The sequence below is a fragment of the Tamandua tetradactyla genome, chromosome 15 (assembly GCF_023851605.1).
Source record: "Tamandua tetradactyla isolate mTamTet1 chromosome 15, mTamTet1.pri, whole genome shotgun sequence".
Classification (NCBI taxonomy): domain Eukaryota; kingdom Metazoa; phylum Chordata; class Mammalia; order Pilosa; family Myrmecophagidae; genus Tamandua; species Tamandua tetradactyla.
In genome coordinates, this window is record NC_135341.1 from 36,506,491 (window position 1) to 36,524,472 (window position 17,982).

Below are 17,982 nucleotides of genomic sequence, written 5' to 3' on the forward strand. Positions count from 1 at the left end.
GGAAACTAGAGAGTGGGCGCCACTGCCACACACACAGCACTGGACCCCAAGCCCACCCTCCCACAACCAGGGGCCAAGGGTGAGGGTGGAGCAGGCAAGGAGGGCAACCTGCACTGGGTGAAGCGCCAGGCCAGGCCCCGTTGGGGCACAAATCACCCCCAGCTGCCATTACCTTCACTGTCAGAAACCACGCAGTGGGAATCGTCCAGGATGTAGCCCTCCTCACGCTTATATGTGTGAGCCCGTGGCCCATCCTTGACATGCTCCTGGACATCAGGCATGGAGTGGCTGGAGCAGAACTGTGGGCAGGTGTCCCCAGGAGGCAGAGTCCCCCCAGTGGGGCGGGGCCGCCCCAAGGGGCTGACGGGGCTCTCCTCTTCTGAGGCCTGGCTGCGCATAGGGGGCCGAGCCCGGCCGTGGGCCATGCTCAGGGATGAGGGCTTGGGGCCAGCTTTTTGAAGCCGCTCTACAGCCTCTCGGTCCCGCTCATACCCCTTGCCCCGGCCACTGAAGTCATGGCTGGATAGCTTCTCCCCACGGTATGCAGATGCTGCCCGGGACCGGCTGCTCCCGCCATTCACACGGTCATCCTCTTCTGCTGGGTCCCTGCTAGACACCCCATAGTACCGCTGCTGCTCATATACATTCTTCTTAAGCCCATACGTGACCTCATCCTGAAACTTCCTACCCCGAGAGGCCAGGCTGCTGCTGACTGCAGGGGGCAGGTAGGAGGCGAGGTCTGACTCCACATCCTTGGCCTCTTCGATAGGTGAGAACTTGGAGATCTTTTGCTCCATGCCTTGCTTCCGGTGCTTGCTGCGCTTTGAGGAGACAGCCGCTGGGGCCAGGCTCTTGGAGGGATGCTTGGGCCCCATGGGGCCTGGACCATACTTCTCTGCTCGAGCCCCATGTCTGTAGTCGCTGTCACTATAGTAGTGGGCACTGGCTGGTCGGCCATTGCTCTCCATGCTCCGGTGATGCCCGCCCTTCCCACGGGGGTCATAAACATCCTCCTCAGATTCCTCCTCCCCTCTGGTATAGCAGCAGGGCAACACGGGCCCCTCGAGGACACCCGGTTCTCCAGGCTCCTTCCCTGGACGCCCACCACTACCTGGCCCCAGGGACTCCAGCCGCTGGCTCTCAGGGGCAGTGGAGGTGCTGTCCTTGGTCAGCTCACTGATATCATCAATCATCACATAGTTTCGAGGGACGTTCTGCTCCAGGCTGGTGTAGTGTGAGTCAGAGGAGTAGGTGGGGGCTGGGCTCTGGCTCACGCCGCCACGGTCACTGGTCCGGGGCAGCTCAGAGTTCTTTCCCTGCTCGTAGCTGCTGCTTACTGCTGGGCCACTGTAGCTGGTTTCAGAGGGGGCTGGAGACATGGTGACGACAGGGCTGGAGATCACTTCATAGTTGGTGGGCAACTTCTGCTCCAAGTCGGCTAGAGATGTCTGGCGTGGCTTCTGGTGGGGGGCACGGCTATCAGTTGGGACTGGGAAAAGGGTGCTCTGTGTGGTTGGCAAGGGTGTTTGGGCCGTGTAGTGGCCTGTGGGACGGAGAGTCTGCTGGCTAGGCAGCCCAGGCTCAGCTGGGTAACTGGTGCCAGGCGGAAAGGCAGGTGCTGAGTATGTGCTGGGGCCAGGGTAGATGGGCACCTGCTGGGTTGGGAATCTGTTCTGAGTTGGTCCGCCACTGCCTGCAGTGTACTGTGGGGCTGATGGTGGGAATCGGGGCTGCTGGAAGGCAGTGGGGCCAGAGGGGGTGGTGGGAGCAGCAGGGAAGTCTGCATATTGGCCAGTGGGAGTGGAGCAGCCCTGGAGCCGCAGCTGGTTGAGCTCACTGTCTGACAGGTAGTCACGATGTTCACCGAGGCCACGCAAGGGTGGATAGTCGCGGCCACTGCGATCCTTGGCCAGAGACTCTTTGCGCTGAGTGATACCTAGCTCCAGGTACTTAAGCTTGGCGTCGATTTCCTTCTCCTCCTCATCCAGCTCTGCTTGCTTCTTGCGCAGTTTGGTGGACTCATGCTCCACCAGCCGCAGGTCCCGGTCAAGCTCCCGGAGCAGGCTGGCCTTGGTGGCAGGGACGGCGGTGGGCCCCACCAGCCCGCGCTGCAGCAGGCTGGCCGCATACAGCTGTGGGGGGGCCTGGCCAGCCAGGGGCAGGTGAGCCTCCTCTGGAGGGGGGCTGGGCAGTGTCCGCTTCACCTTGCGGACCAGGCCGTTGGGCGGCAGCACCGACACCTGAGACAGAGGGAAGGGCGGGCAGCACTGAGACCCAAGGCGTGGGCAGCTTGGTGGGGAAGGAGGTGGAAGAGCCCAGGCCTGGGCTGGGGCAGGACTGGGCACCACACTGTTGGTACCTTGATTTGCTAGGCAGCCTGCAGCCTGCCCTGCCCACCCATTGGCCTTGCTTTCTCCCATGGAGGGAGGGCCTGCATTCATTTTAAAGGCCTTTTTTTGGCTCAAAGCTCTGGGCAGTGGAAGGCAGGGATGGGGCAGATTCCCTTCATTACTGGTCTCCAGTAGTGGCCCGGCACACAATGGGGCTCCACGAGTGGCTCTAAGAACCTCTGTCCCTCTCCCATGGGTCTGCTACCCTCTGCCTCCCATGGAGGTGGGAAGAATATAGGTCTGGCTATGGGTTTAGGTCTTGGCAGCTGGTGAGAGCTGAGGACAGTGAGCCCTGGGCAAGAGTAGAAGGGGTTGTGGGCCAACCAGGCTCCCTAGAGGACCATGGGGAGGGTCACATGCTGACTGTATGGCAGTCATAGCAGACCCTGAGTCCCCTTCTGCTTCCTGCCCTATTCCTCCCGAAAGCGACATGTGGGTCTACAGCCTCCCCAGCCTCCTCCTCCAGCTCCCTGTGCTGTCCTCTGCCGAATGCTGGGGACTGTGTTCCTGGCCTGGCTCCCAGCTCCCTCTGTCAACCCACTCCCTGACATTGCTTTCTGGGGCCACCAGAGCATTTCTAGGTCTTCTCCAGTCCTATCTTCAGCTTCCTGATCAAGGCTCCCTAACACACTATCCGTGGTACTCTCCTCACCTGCCCCAGATGCTCTGCATTGCCTGAAGGCCCACCCTAGGTTCCCCCTTTGCCTCTAGATCCTAGTATTCCCACAGTTCCCCAGGCTTTTAGGCTTTATGGACCACCCCAAAATACACTGGGGACTGATGTCATCAGTCTTCTAACTTTTTACATTGTCAAGTAAAACAAAACAAAACAAAACATAAAAACCTTCTACCTTCTGTCACCATATGCCATAGAAAGAAAAAGATCAGCAAAAGGGTGGGTCTTTAATGGATAAAATTTGGCTTTCTGAGCTCCTTACTCTGTTTCTGTCTTTTCTTATTCTGACTGTACCCCACTGAGTGCCCATCATGGCCTGGCTCCAGCATGGCCAACCCATGGTACCTCTGTGCCTAGGCCTGAAGCCAGGACCACCCTGCCTCCTGCCCTGACTCTGTCAGTCCAGGCTCCTATTCTCAGCCCACCCCTATTGGCCTGCACACCAGGGGCCCTTCACCACCCAGGCACGTAACCTCCGTGACCACACACAAGGCCCCACCTCTCCTCTCAGCATCACACCTAGAAAACATGAAAATATATCTCACAGAGCCTCTGGCTCCTACCTCTTCCATCAGCCTGTCAGCCCACACCCTGACCTTAGAGTTTTCTAAAATACCCAAATTTTCCTGTCTGACCTGCATAAAACTTCCAGAGGCTCCAGGGCCTTCAGGAAAAGCCCACCCTGCTCAGTCACCGAGCATCAGGCCCTCAAAATCCCCTATCTTCACCTCCACTGCAACCCATGGCCAGGCCACCTCAGTCCCCAGACATCTTTGGCAACTAAGACTACAAGACCCACGGACAAGTTTATGGTTCAGAAGCACCTGACTAGAGGAGCAGACAGGTATGTTAGCTGATTTACTGAGGGCCGGTAGGGGTGGGAACCAGATGAGGACGATAACAGGCTGCAGCCAGCTGGGATGGACCTCAAGTGCTAGGCCAAGGCATTTGGGCTTCCTTGTTGGACAACAGAAGCCAGCTCAGGGTTGGGAAGTCTTACTGATTTACTTGGAAACATCCACAGACCAGTTTTGGAGTGTGAGCAGCCCAGACCGGAGATGAGGGCTGAGGAAGTCTGAAGGGGGAGATGGGAGGAGCTGGACTAGGTATGGGAGAGTGAAGAGGTGATGTGAGGAAGAAGCTGAGTCTAGTGGGGTGTCTGCATGGATGGCTGTGGGGGCCCACACGTGTATCCACACATTACTGTGGGCTCCATCACGTGTGCTCAGAGGAGGATCTATTCCTTGCCTCCTTCCCTTGGGCCTCTGGAGCTGGAGGTGACTCCACCCACACCACAGGAGAAGCCCCTCCCTGTGGGGGCCTCCCAGGCTAGGTGGAGAACCCTGTCCCACCCTGGACCAGCCCCTGTGCCCATACCTGGCTACCCAGCCCCCCCTGGTGCTGGTAGAGGGAGAACCTCTCTTTGGCAGATTCCTCGGCGGTGGGGCTGAGGGGCTTAGGGTCAGACAAGGACCGCTGCAGGGTCTTCATGGGGCGAGGCAGCGTCTGCTGGCGGAGGGTACTGTCAGCCGTGAAGTGCTTCTGGGGACTCACGTGGGCCTTGTTCAGCCTCTCACTGGAAGCAAACGAGGTGTCCAGGAGCCGGTGTGGGGACAGGGGTGAGACTGGCGAGTAGAGAACCTGGGGGGACTTGGGAGGTTGGCGGCTCACAAGCTGCGAGAGGGACTCAGGGGGTAGGTGGGCCTGGTACCCAATCTCCAGGGGGTCTGGCTTCTTTTTTTCAAATCTGCCCAGGGACCCTGGAGTGACAATCTGTATGCCAGGCAGGTACGGACTGATGGCAGTTGGCCCAACCAGCTGTGGGGCGGCCACACCCTGGGCCTGCCCATCCGGCTCTGTCTGGCAGGCCAGGCTCTCCCCGCGCCCAGTCTTCTCTGGTGCTGAGATGTACTTGACAATCTCCACCTTGGGGTCGGCGGCAGCTGTGATGTGGATGGCCGGAGAGACCCTGGGTAGCTGGTCAGGCTCTGTCTGCACGGAGCAGTCACTGATGGTCTGGATGCCCACACTGCTCGTGGCTTTCACAGCAGTGGCGGCAGTGGATGACAGGGCAGTGGTATCGTGCTTGCTGTCTGAGCCTGAGTCTGAGTGGCGAGAAAGACGGGACCGGCGGCGGCGCACTGGCTGTTCCCACTCAGCACTGTCTTCGTCGTCTGTCTGCACACTGCAGTCAGCACTACGACGTGCCCGGCGCCGCCGGCTCAGGAAGAGGCGGCTCTCCCCATCCTCGTCATCCGTTTGCACACTGCTGTCTGCGATCCTCCTGACCACGGGGGGCTCAGGCCCTGACTCTGGTTCACAGATATCCCGTAGGCGCGGCATGGAGTGCCGCTTCTTTATGCCACTGCGGCCTGCCTCCCACTGCTCGTCAGTTTGCAATGACAAGTCCGAGGTGGAGCTAGGGAGACCTCGGTGCAGCACGGGCTCACGAGGCTGCCCAGGCCCCTCAGGCCCTGCCACAGCAATGAAGGCTGTGTGGGTCAAGGGTGGCCAGTACTGGCCATTCTGGACCAGCTCAGTGGCAGCAGTGGGAGGCCCTCGGCCAGGTACCTCACTGGCCTTTTGCCGCTGCTTCTGTTCCTCCAGCTGTTGCTGCAGCTGCTGCTGCAGCTGCTGAATCTGCTCCAGCTGCAGGCGCTGCTGTGCTAGCTGCTCCCGTTGCAGTGCAAACTGAGCCTGGCGTTCCTCTTGCTGTTGCTGCAGCACATGGTGCTTGATGGTTTGTAGCTCCTGCAGCTCCCGCTGCACCAGCAGCTGCTCCTCCTCACGGTGCCTCTGCAGCTCCACACGCTCCCGTTCCAGCTCTTCTTGAAGCCGCAGTTGCCGCAGCTTCTCCAACTCTACGCGTTCCCGCTCCAGTTGTAGCAGCTGTTCCTGCTGCTTACGCTGCTTCTCTTCCTGCGATGCTTCCTCCTTCTCAAGCCCTGGCCGGCTGAGGGCCCCACTGCCACCCCCAGGACCAGCATCTCCTGGAGGCTTCTGGCCAGCCAATGGGGCTACTGCAGCCTCCTTGATGGCAGCAGGGGTGGCTGTGGAAAGAGGTTCTTCTCGAGCAGCTCCTGCTGGCAGCTCTGGCCTTGACGGGCCTCCAGCCCCTGGGACCTTGGCAGCAGCAGGTTTCCCCAGGTAGACAGGACCCTCAGCAGTGGGGAGGCTGGCAGCTGTGGGGAATCTGCTTGGTGCAGGGTACCGGTATAGCCCTGTGGGTCCCAGAGGTACCCGGGGGGCAATCGTGGGCATGCGTGTCAAGCTGGTGAGTGGTACTGCTGTGACTCCGCCAGATGCATAAGGCCTGTACATGCCACCACGCACCATGGGCCGCAGCACTGAGGCAGGCTGGGTGGTGATGGGCAGTGTTGCAGCAATTGGGGTGTTGATGGTGGAGTAGATCATGCCATCAGCTGCACGCACAGTGGCTGTGGATGGCAGCAGCTGTCTCACTGCTATTCCCCGGCCCGCTGCAGGCCCATACTGGGCCAGGGTCCCAGAACTTGGGTGGCCCTCTGGGAAGGTGGGATTCCCTAGGGGGCCAGATCTGAGGGGAGCCAGACCCTGCGGGCCACTGAGCCCAGTCTGGGGCTGGGGCTGGGGCTGGTACTGCATGAATTCAGGGCCACCGCCACTGCTGCTGCTGCCACGTCGCCCACCATACTGGTCCATGGAGTTGAGTGCAGCACACATGCGGCTGATCTCACGGGCTGTGGTGGCACTGTACTGAGCCAAACTGGCCTCCTGGAAGCCACCTGCATCTGCCCGAGTGCCATATCTGTGGTCTGAGTAGATGTTCGACACTGAGCTGTAACGCCGCATGGGAAGGGGGTGACTCAAAAGGTCCGTGGGATGGCGCAGATCTGTGAACGAGCCATACTGCAAGCCCTGCCCTAGATAGCGTCCATCTGTGAAGCCCAAGCTATAGGAGTGCTTCAGGGAGCTGAGGTCCATAGCTGAATCTCGTCCTGGGCCCTGGAGGAGCTGCCCCATCCTGTGGGCATGGTAGCTGAGGCTGGCCTCAGCCAGATTGGTGTCAGACATGGACGAGTAGAGCCTGCCAGGGAGGCCCTGTGGGTAAGGCCTCTGCTCCTCATGAGGAACAGGCCCCACTACCCCTGGTCCCCGGTAAGTGGGAGGCTCAGGAAGCTCAGGGTCCCGAGGGCCATAGAAAGGGCCACTGCTTTGGCCAGATGGGACAGTATCTGCCACACTCTTCTCAGGCACACTGGGAGTAGGGCGGAAGGTGCCAGTGCAGCTACTGCCAAAGGGGAACTTGTAGACCATGTCGCAGCATGCCAGCTGGCTCTCAGGTCTCATCCCAGTGAGGTCCAGGGCACCTGCTGGCTCATCCGGGAGCAGTGTGGTCACGGTGCCTCCTGTGCCCTCTCCCATCTGTACCACCACCGTGTGTGGCTTCCTGGTACCCGGCAGTGCATGTGGCCGCAGGTCTGTGGGAGTGGCCCGGTGGAGCTCAGCACCAGGCTCTGGCACTGGGCCTGGCTTGAGACCAACATTCTGGGCACTACCCATTTGGGTGATCAAAACCTCCCTTCTGGCCAGAGGAGCTACCTGGTTGGGCAGGTTATACCTGGCAAACTTGGCCTCCCTGGGTCTTCCCCGGGGCCCCCCTCGGTATGGGACTGTCTGGACAGCCTGCTCTACCTGCTTGACCTGGGCCAGGCACATAGGGGTACCCATACCCTGACCAAAGTCGAGCCGGCTCTGGAAAGGGTCCCCATAGACTACGGGCTGCTTTGGCTGAGCCATGAGCACAGATGAGGCCATGGTGATGCTCACGGTGGTAGCAGTACCCAGAAAGGCATGGGTCTGCTCCTGGGCGTTGAGGTTGATAACCAAGGGCTGTACAGCAGTTGACTGCCGTCCTGGGATTGGATCCAGGGCAAGGCCGTACTTCCTTGCTTCCATGGCAAGAGAGGTCAGGTCCATTCCCTGGTCAGTGAGGATGATAGGTGTGGGCTTGACAGCTGTGCGCAGGTCTACCACGGCACTGCCAGGGGGCCTGGGACCTGGTTCTACCCTAGACGTCCCAGGGACAGAGGAGATCCGGCACAGGGAGATGTTTTCAGCAGGCAGGGCACCCCAGCCATACAGTGCCAGGGGCCCATCTGCACCAGCACTGGGGGCCCGTGGGAAGCCAGGTGGCCCAGGTGGTTCCGGGGGCACACTTGGAGGTGTGGTCTGACTGTAGCTGTGGGTGGTGGGCGGGGTGCCTGTAGGTGAGCACACTGGGGAGGTGGAAGCACTGGCGTGCACCATCTTGGTCTGGCTGGAGACTCCAGATGCCAGTGTGATGACCATAAAGGGAGCCTCCTGAGAGGGCTGCTGCCATGCCTGGCGAGGCGTGCTAGGTCGGTGTGGTGTTTGTGTGCCCTGGGCCACCATGGGGGTCTGGGTAGGGGCACCAGGGCTTCGCAGCATGTCCGAGGCAGGGATCGGACTTGGCGTCTGTGTAGAGAACTCTGCTGTGGCCCTTGGGCCCAGCTTGCCAGGGGAGAATGTGGGGCTCTCTGAAGGAGAAGATGGGGAGAGAGGTGGGCTGGAACCCACGAAGTAGGAGTATCCCCAGGAGGGCTGCGGAGTGCTGCTCTTGCCATCACTCACACTCAGGGGCTTCTCTCTGGCAGCCCGTACAGCAGCCGTGGGGCCACTAGGGGCTGGGGGCGGTTCTTCAGTTTGGGACCCGTAGTTTGCAGTGGTTGGAGTCTGTCCATAGCTGTGGCCTGTGGAGGATGGCAAAGGGCTGCGTTCGGAACCCGCTGGGGAGGTTGGAGTCATATACCCGCGGGGCAGGCCGGCTGGGCAGGGAGCCACAGCTGTGGTAGCTGGGGCCCCAGGGCTCTGGGAAAAGGACACGCCCACCTCTTGGGGGGCAGAGCTGGGGGAGGCAGGAGAGCTGTGCAGCTTGAGGGGGTCCTGAGGCTCCTTGGCAAAATGCTGAGTGACACGGACATCGGGAATGACTCGGCCCACGCTGGTGTCGGAGGAGGTGGAAGGAGAGAAGGACACAGGGGCAGCAAGCTGGGTGGGGCTGGTCCCAGGGGTAAGAGGGCCGCCATTTTGCTTCATCGGGTCCACGTACGCGCTCTCAGCATTCAGGAACTGCTTTTCCTTCCTCTTGTCCTCAGCAAAGGCAAGGTCGCGTGACGACGCCTGCCGCATTCGAGCGATGCTCTGTGAGGTCTGCAGGATCTCCTCGTACACGGCGGCCCCCAGGCTGGCCGGCGTGCTCTCCACGCCAGGCTGCACGGCCCTGCTGTAGTCACGGTCCGGGGTGGACTGGTATTCAAAGGAGCCCTGGCCCCTTGGGCCTGCGGGCTGAGAGGGGCTGCCATGAGGACCCTGGCCCCCTGCCGTCTGGCCCTGTTGCTGCTGGAGTAGCTCTGCCTTTCGCATCATCTCTTCGTAGGCCTCCTCGGCACTCTTGAGGGGCCGGCCAGAGCTGGGAGTGGTGGAGCTGCCAGAAGGTGTCTCCGTTGGTGAATAGAGGGACATGAAAGTGGGCAGGTTGTACTCGCTGCCTGACTTGTAGAGCCGGCTGGGGCCGCCATCCAGGGCCTCGGCCTCTGAGTCGAGGGAGGGTGAGGGCGAGTACTCTGAGCAGGAGGAGCGGTGCAGCTCCTCCATCTCTGCTGCCTGCCTCAGCTCCTCCGTGGGGGAGGCATCCTCAATGGGCGACAGGTTGCTGGGTGGCGTCTTAGAGCGCTCACGCCGACGCTGAGCCCGCAGCTCTTCCTTGTCACGCCGGGTCTTGCGGGCGGTGCTACGGATGCGCTGCTGCTCCACCTCTCGCATCTTCTCCTGCTCGCGCAGCAGCTCCTCCTCCTCGCGCAGCTCCTCCTCTTCCGAGGAGTCCTCAATGGTGGGCAGCAAGGGCCCATGGGAGCGGTGCCGGGCCTTACGTTGCTGCTTGGCTTCTTCTAGCCGCTGCCTGCGGCTCGGACTGCTATCGCTGTCCTCCTCTAGAGAAGACAGGGAGGTGGGAGAGGTGCCCGACGTGTAGCTGGGTGTGGAGGCAGGCAGGGTAGAGGAGTGCTCCCCGCGGGAGCGGTCCTCAGGCGAGCCTGTCAGGCTCTCCATCTCCAGCTCAGGCTCTCGGTCCAAGCTGGGGTCTGGCCCTTGGCCCAAGTCCAGCTCGTGGCCATAGCTGCCAGTGCTGTTGAGCTCAATGGTCTTGAAGCGGCGGAGCCCGCCCTGCAGGGCGCCACTGCTGTCAGTGGCCTCAGGTGGGCCTCCCTCAGAGAGTAGCTCCTCATAGCCTGTGGTGGCGTTGTGGGGCAGGCGCCTTTTGGGCAGTGCTACTGGCTCTTGGCTGGGCTCAGGCCTGGGCCAGGGGCCATTCTTCTGAGTGCCATGTCTGGCCAGGCCATGCCGAGAGGTGGCAGCAGCCTCCTCCTCCTCCTCTAGGTTGTCTTCCTCAGCACTCATCTCCAGGATCTGCTGTCGCATGAACTCCTCATCAGTCAGTTCTGCTGCCCGGGCTGGGGGCTGGGGTGGGAGTGGGGACAGGCCGCCCTCACTGCTGTCCTCCACGTAGTCATGCCGCAGCTGGCTGCCAAAGTCATCTGAGGACTCAGCTGTGTCCCTCTGCTCCCTCTGGCGTCCCCATTCAAGAGAGTCCTCGTCTTCCTCCAAGATCTCCTCCAGCTCCTCATCAGAGTCAAAGGCTTCAGGCATGATAGACAAGGAGTGTGGACGCCGCTTCTGCTCTTTGCCACTGCTGCTGCACAGTGGCAGGCCCCGCTCACCGCTGGAAGTCAGGCCCTGGGCCTCCAGCAAGGGCCGCATGCTGCTCCCCACCTTGTGGAGCTCTGAGGGGCTGGGCGGGCGGGGCCCTGTCACCCCTGCACTGTCCAACTGCTCCCCTTCCTGCTGCACAATACCTGTGATCTCGCTCTGGGAGCTGGAGATTCCATCAGAGGAATAACCAGTGTCACTGAGGCTCTGTGGGCTCCGAGACAGGTCCTGAGAGTAAGGCTTGCCTGCCAGCTCCTGCAGCAAGGGGAGAAGCAGTCACTGATTCCCCTTGGCAAACAGCTTATGGAGGGACCCCTCCCCTTCATGTCAATCCTAGGTTCACCTCCCAGGGGTTCAGGGCCCACCACCCACTCCATCTTTCTTACCCTGAATAACTTGCAGATTCAAGGGTATGCCCTCAACAGCCCTAGGTTCTCAAAGAGAAACTACTAGATCTAATGGTAGCAAACCCAACAAAGCAACCAACAAAATGCTGAACTCAGGGCCAGCCTAGGAATAAACAGGCTCCCGGCCTGCCAGATATTCATCTAAGCTTTCTTCTGCTGGGGCATCCCTCTATCCCTCTCCTCTTTTGTGGCCCCAAAGGGCCTGCCCCAGGTCTTTATCCTCAGCCCTCAGGGGAATCAAGCCCATCCCTAGACTGTCCCACCTGAGAACAGGGTTCTTGGGAAGTGAATAGGACTGACCTCTGCCTCCCCACCTTTGGGGGCTTCTGGGACAGCCTTGCCGACAGGGGTGGCGGGTTCAGTCCTCCGTGCCCCACTCTTTGCTTTAGGAGGCCCAGGGGTTGGGGTAGTCTCTGGAGGTGGCTTCGACATGGGCTCAGCTTTAGCTGGGACTCCTGCCTTCTTCTCCTGGGTACTGCTTGGAGTGCTGCTGGGTTCAGAAGCCCTGAGGGGCTTGGCCTGGGGGCTGCCCTTGGTGGGCAGGGGGCCTGATGGTTGGCCCGGCCCTGGGGGCCCTTTCTGCTTCAGAGGGACTGTTCCTGATGCACGGTGAGGGGTGCCTGTAGTCGGCTGTTGCAAAGTGAGGAGTGGCTGTGGGGGTGGCTCTCCCAGGCCGCCCTCCAGCAGCCGCTTCGTTTGGCAGTTCAGACAGAGCCACTCGGTTTTCTGCAAGAAACAGGAAAGGGGTGGGGGATGTTGATGAAAATCAAAAGAGTATTCAAATAATATTTACATGAATACTTTTGTAACCTTGGGGAGGAGAAAGCCTTACTAAGCAAGAGACCATAGGCAAAAGGAGAAAAAGAATGATAGATTTATTGCCTCCAAATGATATACTTCTCCACACCCAAGATGCACTATGTTTAAAGTTAAACTGCAAGTGGAAAACAAAAAAGAAAGGTCCCTTCCTTAAGCCATAGCAAACTTTTCACCCCAGTTAGAAAAGGAGAAGAACCATGTGGAGTTGGGGAGGGGGTTCCACAAGCAGTAAAAGGGTCTGCAGAAGAGGGGTGGTGAGGGGCCCAATCCAAGGAAAGAACAACCTCTTGGGGCTGGGGTGGGGTCCAGCGGTTGAGAGCCCCTACAGACTACGAATGGTATCCAGACATGGAGTGTGTGCTTGGCAGAGTGCAGACTCCTGGGACCAAGGGAGGCAGTCTGGGAAAAGCTCTGGGGGGTGGGGGCGGGTTCTGAGCAACTCTCTGACTTCCAAGTCCAAGACACCTAAGGCCAGCAAAGACTCTCAGGTAGAAGCCTCTCCCACCCATGGCTCTGGGCTCTTCCTATGATGAGTCCTCTGTGTGCTGGCTCTTGGATCTGGGTCCCTGCTCCCTCCTGAGCTGAGCCGGGATTAAGCCCTGAACAGGCAGTCCACTAGTCTCCTGGTTCCCCACTCTGTGCCAGGCTCAGTGCTAGGGGCTGGAGACACAGCCATGACTAAGTCAGACAGACAGGGGCCAGTGCGCAGCGGCTCCGGAGCCCACAGCCCTTAACAGGTCACTGTAAATATGAAATGGATGTCAATGGTAAAGTTCCCAGAACACCAGTCCCAACTGCCTGTGCAGCTGCATGGGTCCAGCATCTTTGGGCCCTGAGTGGTTGATTCCTGCATCAAGTCTGAGGCTGGCAGGGGCATGTCTCCTAGGAGCCTCCTCCAGAGTTAAGGCTCCTTCCTTGCAGGATCTGAGGCTATGCCGTGGCCCACAGTGGGTGCTAGAGAGTGGGGGTTACAGTACAGCCCAGAGCAGGGGTCTAGCCCCACTGACCCCTGTGTCTGCTCTGACGGGTGTGGAGACCCTGGCACTACTACCGTTATCCTGTTTATCCTGGGTGCCCAGACACTCAAGCTCCCACTGGCAGCTCTGTCACTAGTCTGGGCATTATGGGAATCACAGGACCACAGGGTGGGCTCCAGAGCCAGGGAACAGGGTACTTGGCCCTTGCCAGCTCCAAGTTGGCCAGCAGCCTCAGCATTTTTACCTCACATACTGCTCCAGGGCCCAAGCCACAGCCTAGTCTGCCTGGCAGAGCCTCGGGAGCCTGGAACCCCATGGGTGGGCTGCCCGAAGCCTGGCATCCTCAGACTACCACAGCAGGGTCCACATCAGTGATTCTGCCCTGGGCCCCAGCAGAGGCCATAGTGGCCTTGGTGTGTTTTGGGGATAGGCCTGCTCCATAGGCTTGTTACTCAGGGCCTTGAGATTTCATCCCCAAGACGGGAGCTCCTACTCTGTTTCAACCCCACAACCAGATCCAGTGTGGTGGGGCCCAGCTGGGGTGGGTGTTGCTATGCACACACCCTGTTCCCTGCAGGACCTGGCCCTTGCACTACTGCTAACTCCCTTGGAGTTACCTGACATTCTGTGTGTGCCCCACACAAACCCTACTAAGCCAATGGGTGCTGGGTGCTGGCTGTGGGCTGGGTCTTACTTGGCCTAGAAGGATCTACCTCTGGAAGTGTATCAGAAGGGCACTGGACAGGTTGAAACCAAGCTCTAAGAGGGACAGGGCATGGTAAAGCACAGAGACTTAGATGGGAATCCTCATGCTTCCAACTCCATTTGGTGACACAATGAAATCCTTTCATGTCAGAGAGGACTGTGAAGTGGCAAAGGGTTCTGGAGAGGTGGGAGGGGAGAGGGCACAGGCTAAGAGAGAGTTCTGAAAATCAGCAAACAGTTCCTTCTACAGCTCCAGGATCAGCAGAATGGGGTTAGGATCAGTGCCCAGGCAAGGGGCTGGCCCTTGGTAACACAGCCCCAACCCCATCTTGAGTCTCTGCACAGTCATCCCAAGTTAGGCATCTTGAGGGGTCTGGTCTTCTGATCTGGTCCACCTTGGTAGCATGGCAACCCCCTGACCCCCACCTCTGGACTGCAGATGCCAGCCCAGATGCAACAATCCAAATGAAGGAAGGGAAACATAGAAGGGGTTGGAGCGAAGGTCTGGTGGCAGAGGCAGATCTAATAGAGTGCTCAGAGCCAGCTCCTGCCTCAGACTGCTTACCTGAGCCCAGAGGCCCAGCCTTCAGCACAGCAAGTCACCTGTGGTCACATGCTCCCCCAGGCTGGGTTCCTTTATATGCATGCTCCTTCACCGGCTTGCTCACAGAGGCAGCCGGGCTGTGGAAGGGGGTGCCTGGCTGACCCCTTGCTCCTGGCTTGGCTATAATAGGCAGTGAGGAAGGCAGGCAGGCAGGCAGGAGAAGGAACATGAGGTAAGAGCTAAAAATAAACACCTGACCTGGCTGCTAGAGGCCCTTCCCCAGCATTCTGGGTAGAGAGGTACAGGGCGCTGGGTTCTGTAGGGGTGGAGCCAGAGGAGGACTGGCCCAGGCCCAGGTCTTCTGGGGAATGGGGATGGAGTGGGAAACAGGCCACATGGAATCTCTGTGCCCTGATTCCTTTATTCCCTCTGCTCTCATCTACCCCCTGGTCCTGCACATTCCTTTATTCTTCCATTCACTTATTCACTCATTCCCTCACTTTAGTGTTTATTCCCCCATTCATTCATTCTCTTGCACATTTTCTCTCATATTCTCACTTACCCAGCCCAAGCCAACTTCATCCCTGGGGGAGACCCTGCCTGCTTGCTCCCTTTGCTTGTCCCCTTTGGCAAGTAGACAGGAGATGATCTGTTTATCCTGGATGCCCAGGATAAATGGATAATGAGGAAGTTTTGATAACCACTTCTGCCTTGCCTTACTCTGTCCAGCTCCTTTCTGTGGGCAGGAAGATATAAGTCCTCCATGAAGACCCATCACCTAAAGGTAAGTTAGAGATGTAGGCGTGCCTGCCTTCAGATGGAGCTAGGTGAGTTCAGTGTGTCACTATTCAGGATGAGGATGCAGAAGTGAGCTGACAGAGTTGGTGGGGCACCCCACAGGCAGATGAAACCTGCTGCCTTTGTCCATGTGCCTTGTAGTCAGGGGAGCATGGCAGGGCCACACTAGATTCTGGGCATCTTCCAGGTGCTGTCTGCCATTATCTGTTTGAACCCACAGTCCACACAAGATCTTTATTTGTGAAGCTGGCCTGCATGTCAGACTGGTTATGGTGGCACCATCCCAACCAAAATCCTATGAACCTCAACCTGGCCTTACACACCCTCAGCCCTGTCCCACTTCCACTCGGAGAAGAGGATGTTCAGAGCTAGATGGCCCAGGACTCAGACACTGGGCCACAGACACAGCCATCCCTGGTGCTGTTCCTCTCTAGACTCTGGGACCCTGCCTCTGTCCCTTGGACATGCCCAAGCTCCTTCTTTCTGGGCCTCTGACTCCCATAGAAGGCATCCTTCCTGGGGTCCCCAACATGAACACTTGTGGTTGGGCTTTGCTTCCCTCATGCTCCAGGACCATATGTTAGTTCATTCCTCTGAGGCATCCCTCATGAGGCCAGGACCTCACACTGGCCATAGAGTCAATTCACACTCAGATAGTCAGGGACTGGTGGGAGCTCTTCTTTTCCTGCACTGAGGCTGTCCTTTAGGCCATTCTGGTTCTGATCTCCTGGCTTGGGGCTCAGGCCTTCCCTAAACATCTGAAGTAAGTCATCTTACCTGGTTTGCATAGAAATCTAAGAGAAAGCATCATTGCCTCCATTCTACAAGGGAGGGATCAGGGCTTCCTGATATCACTACCTCCAGAGGTGGCTCAGAGGTTGCTGGCCTCTCACCTGAATGCCCCTGACCCAGCCCCTGCCCTGCACAAGCCCAATCCAGTCCCATGCATCACAGGTGCCAGGCCCTTTGCCCAGGGAGGCCCAACTTCTCAAGGCTGGAAGTTCCAGGCTCATGGCTGGAAGTTTGGCCATTACAGTAAGATAAGAAACTGGCAAAGTTATTATAACAATTCCAGTTCCATTAATTTCTTCACAAACTCTATTTTGAACCAAAAGTCAATTAAAAATTAAGCCAGATGGTACCATTATCCTTCAAAAAGATAAATAGGTAAAAAATTTGGAATCAACAACTCAATTATTAAATGACTCACTAAATAGCACTATGGTTATTTTTTTTCAATGGAATTGAATGACATTGAATGGAATGGAATGAAAATGCACTATGGAATTTTCAAAGGGAAAAGTGATCTAGTTTTACTGCCTCCTTGATTGTATGCTCTAGACTTCCCACCTAGAAAGAAAGTAAAAGGATTTTGACAGCTCAGAGAGGTTGATGCTGAGAAAAATTCCAAACCTTTGGCCCAGATGCTTGGGTCCGACCTCAGGCAGAGCCACAGCAGGTCAAATTGATCTGTGGGGAGCTGTGAGTGGAGCTCCTCTGGTCCATCCTTCCCTCAGGTCCTCAGCCTACATGTGGAAACTGATCCCTCTGCCTTACACCATGCACAAGCACAGCATGATCATCCTAAGCTTGGCAGGCTGTCCAGCAAGGTGTGGGGAGGGACTGTGAGGGCAGACCCCAACCCTAGGACCTGGAAAAGAGCCTGCTGGCCTTTAGCTGCCTTGCTAGCAAGGCAGGATGAGTAGCTGGGACACATGCTGAGAAATCAGAAGCCTCTAACCAAGAACACACAAAGTAGGTCACAGGGAAGCACAAAATCGCCCGGAATGCCAAGTGGCCACTTGCTGAAGTGACATCAAAGACAGCTCCTAGCCTGGTTCAGTGCCATAGAGAAGAAAGGCAACACTGCTGGGGACAGGGTGGGCACATGGAGCTCCAGCCCCTCACTAGATTCTAGGCAGGAAGCACCTTGAGGCGGCTTTGGACATTGCCTAGATGGGAGAGGACAAGGTCTTGGACTAGGACTGTAGCAAGAAGGTTAGAGAGGTGTGACCAGATTCATGTGACAATCAGGAGGCAAAACCAGCAGGGCTTGGTCCATGGAGTGGATACTGAGGTGAGAGAGGAGGCACTGAGGATGACCGCAGGCCACTGGATGGATGGTGATGCAGTCTCCACAGTGGGAACCATGAGAGAGTGTGTCATGACCCTTTCCCTTGGGCCTCCTAGAGAGAGCAGAATTGACAGGCAGAGCCATGAGGAGAATGGGGTCAGAATAGCAATCAGGGAAGCAGAGGGCCTGGGTGGGCAGGAGCTGGGACCAGGATGTCCATCAACTTTGCTTTCAGGGCTGGGTAGGCCCACGGAACCCATCAGACTCTGAGGAAGCAAGGACTTCTCTGGTCATGGAAGGAGCTGTGGGGCAGGACATGGAGGCAGGAGGACACAATAGGGTGTGGGGTCGGGGGCAACACCAGCCATTGAGTGGCAGAAGCTCCAGGGTCCAGGAAGGCCAGAAGCAGGTAGCAAACAGGAGGCTGAGATCAGGATTCAGAAATCTCTCCCCAGAGTCTGCACGTGACCAAAACGCTTGTGTTTTGGTTTAGTTAGCACTTCCCGTGGTCTGGCTCAGAGGTTACCGTAAGGAACTATCAGAAACTTTTGTGCTTCTAGACAGAGATAGTGTTCTGTCCCTTCTGTGCAGGCTGGAAAGTCTCTCAGGGACAAGGTTCCTCCGGGCAAGGACTGCTCAGCAGCCCAATGGGGCTCACAATCCCTCAGCGTTAGGGTGCCCCATCTGACCAGCCATGAGTTCATGGCTGGAGGTCTCTGGCTGGGGCACCCCTGGCTCTATGGTAGCTCCTTGGTGCCCCTTGTCCTGATCAGCCATGCCAGCTGCCCACGAGCTGCTTAACCAGAGCCTGGGGAGGTAATAGTG

General features: G+C 58.2%; 1 protein-coding gene across 1 annotated transcript in view; it reads right to left on the reverse strand.

Moving 5' to 3' along the window:
- BSN (bassoon presynaptic cytomatrix protein) overlaps positions 1 to 17,982 on the reverse strand; it is a 127,370-nt gene that overhangs the window by 8,796 nt on the left and 100,592 nt on the right. The window contains exons 4-6 of the mRNA XM_077129305.1: positions 11,541 to 11,966; positions 4,444 to 11,088; positions 173 to 2,240 (exon numbers count right to left, since the gene is read on the reverse strand). Coding sequence (XP_076985420.1) covers positions 173 to 2,240; positions 4,444 to 11,088; positions 11,541 to 11,966 — 9,139 coding nt within the window. The remainder of the gene's footprint in view (positions 1 to 172; positions 2,241 to 4,443; positions 11,089 to 11,540; positions 11,967 to 17,982) is intronic.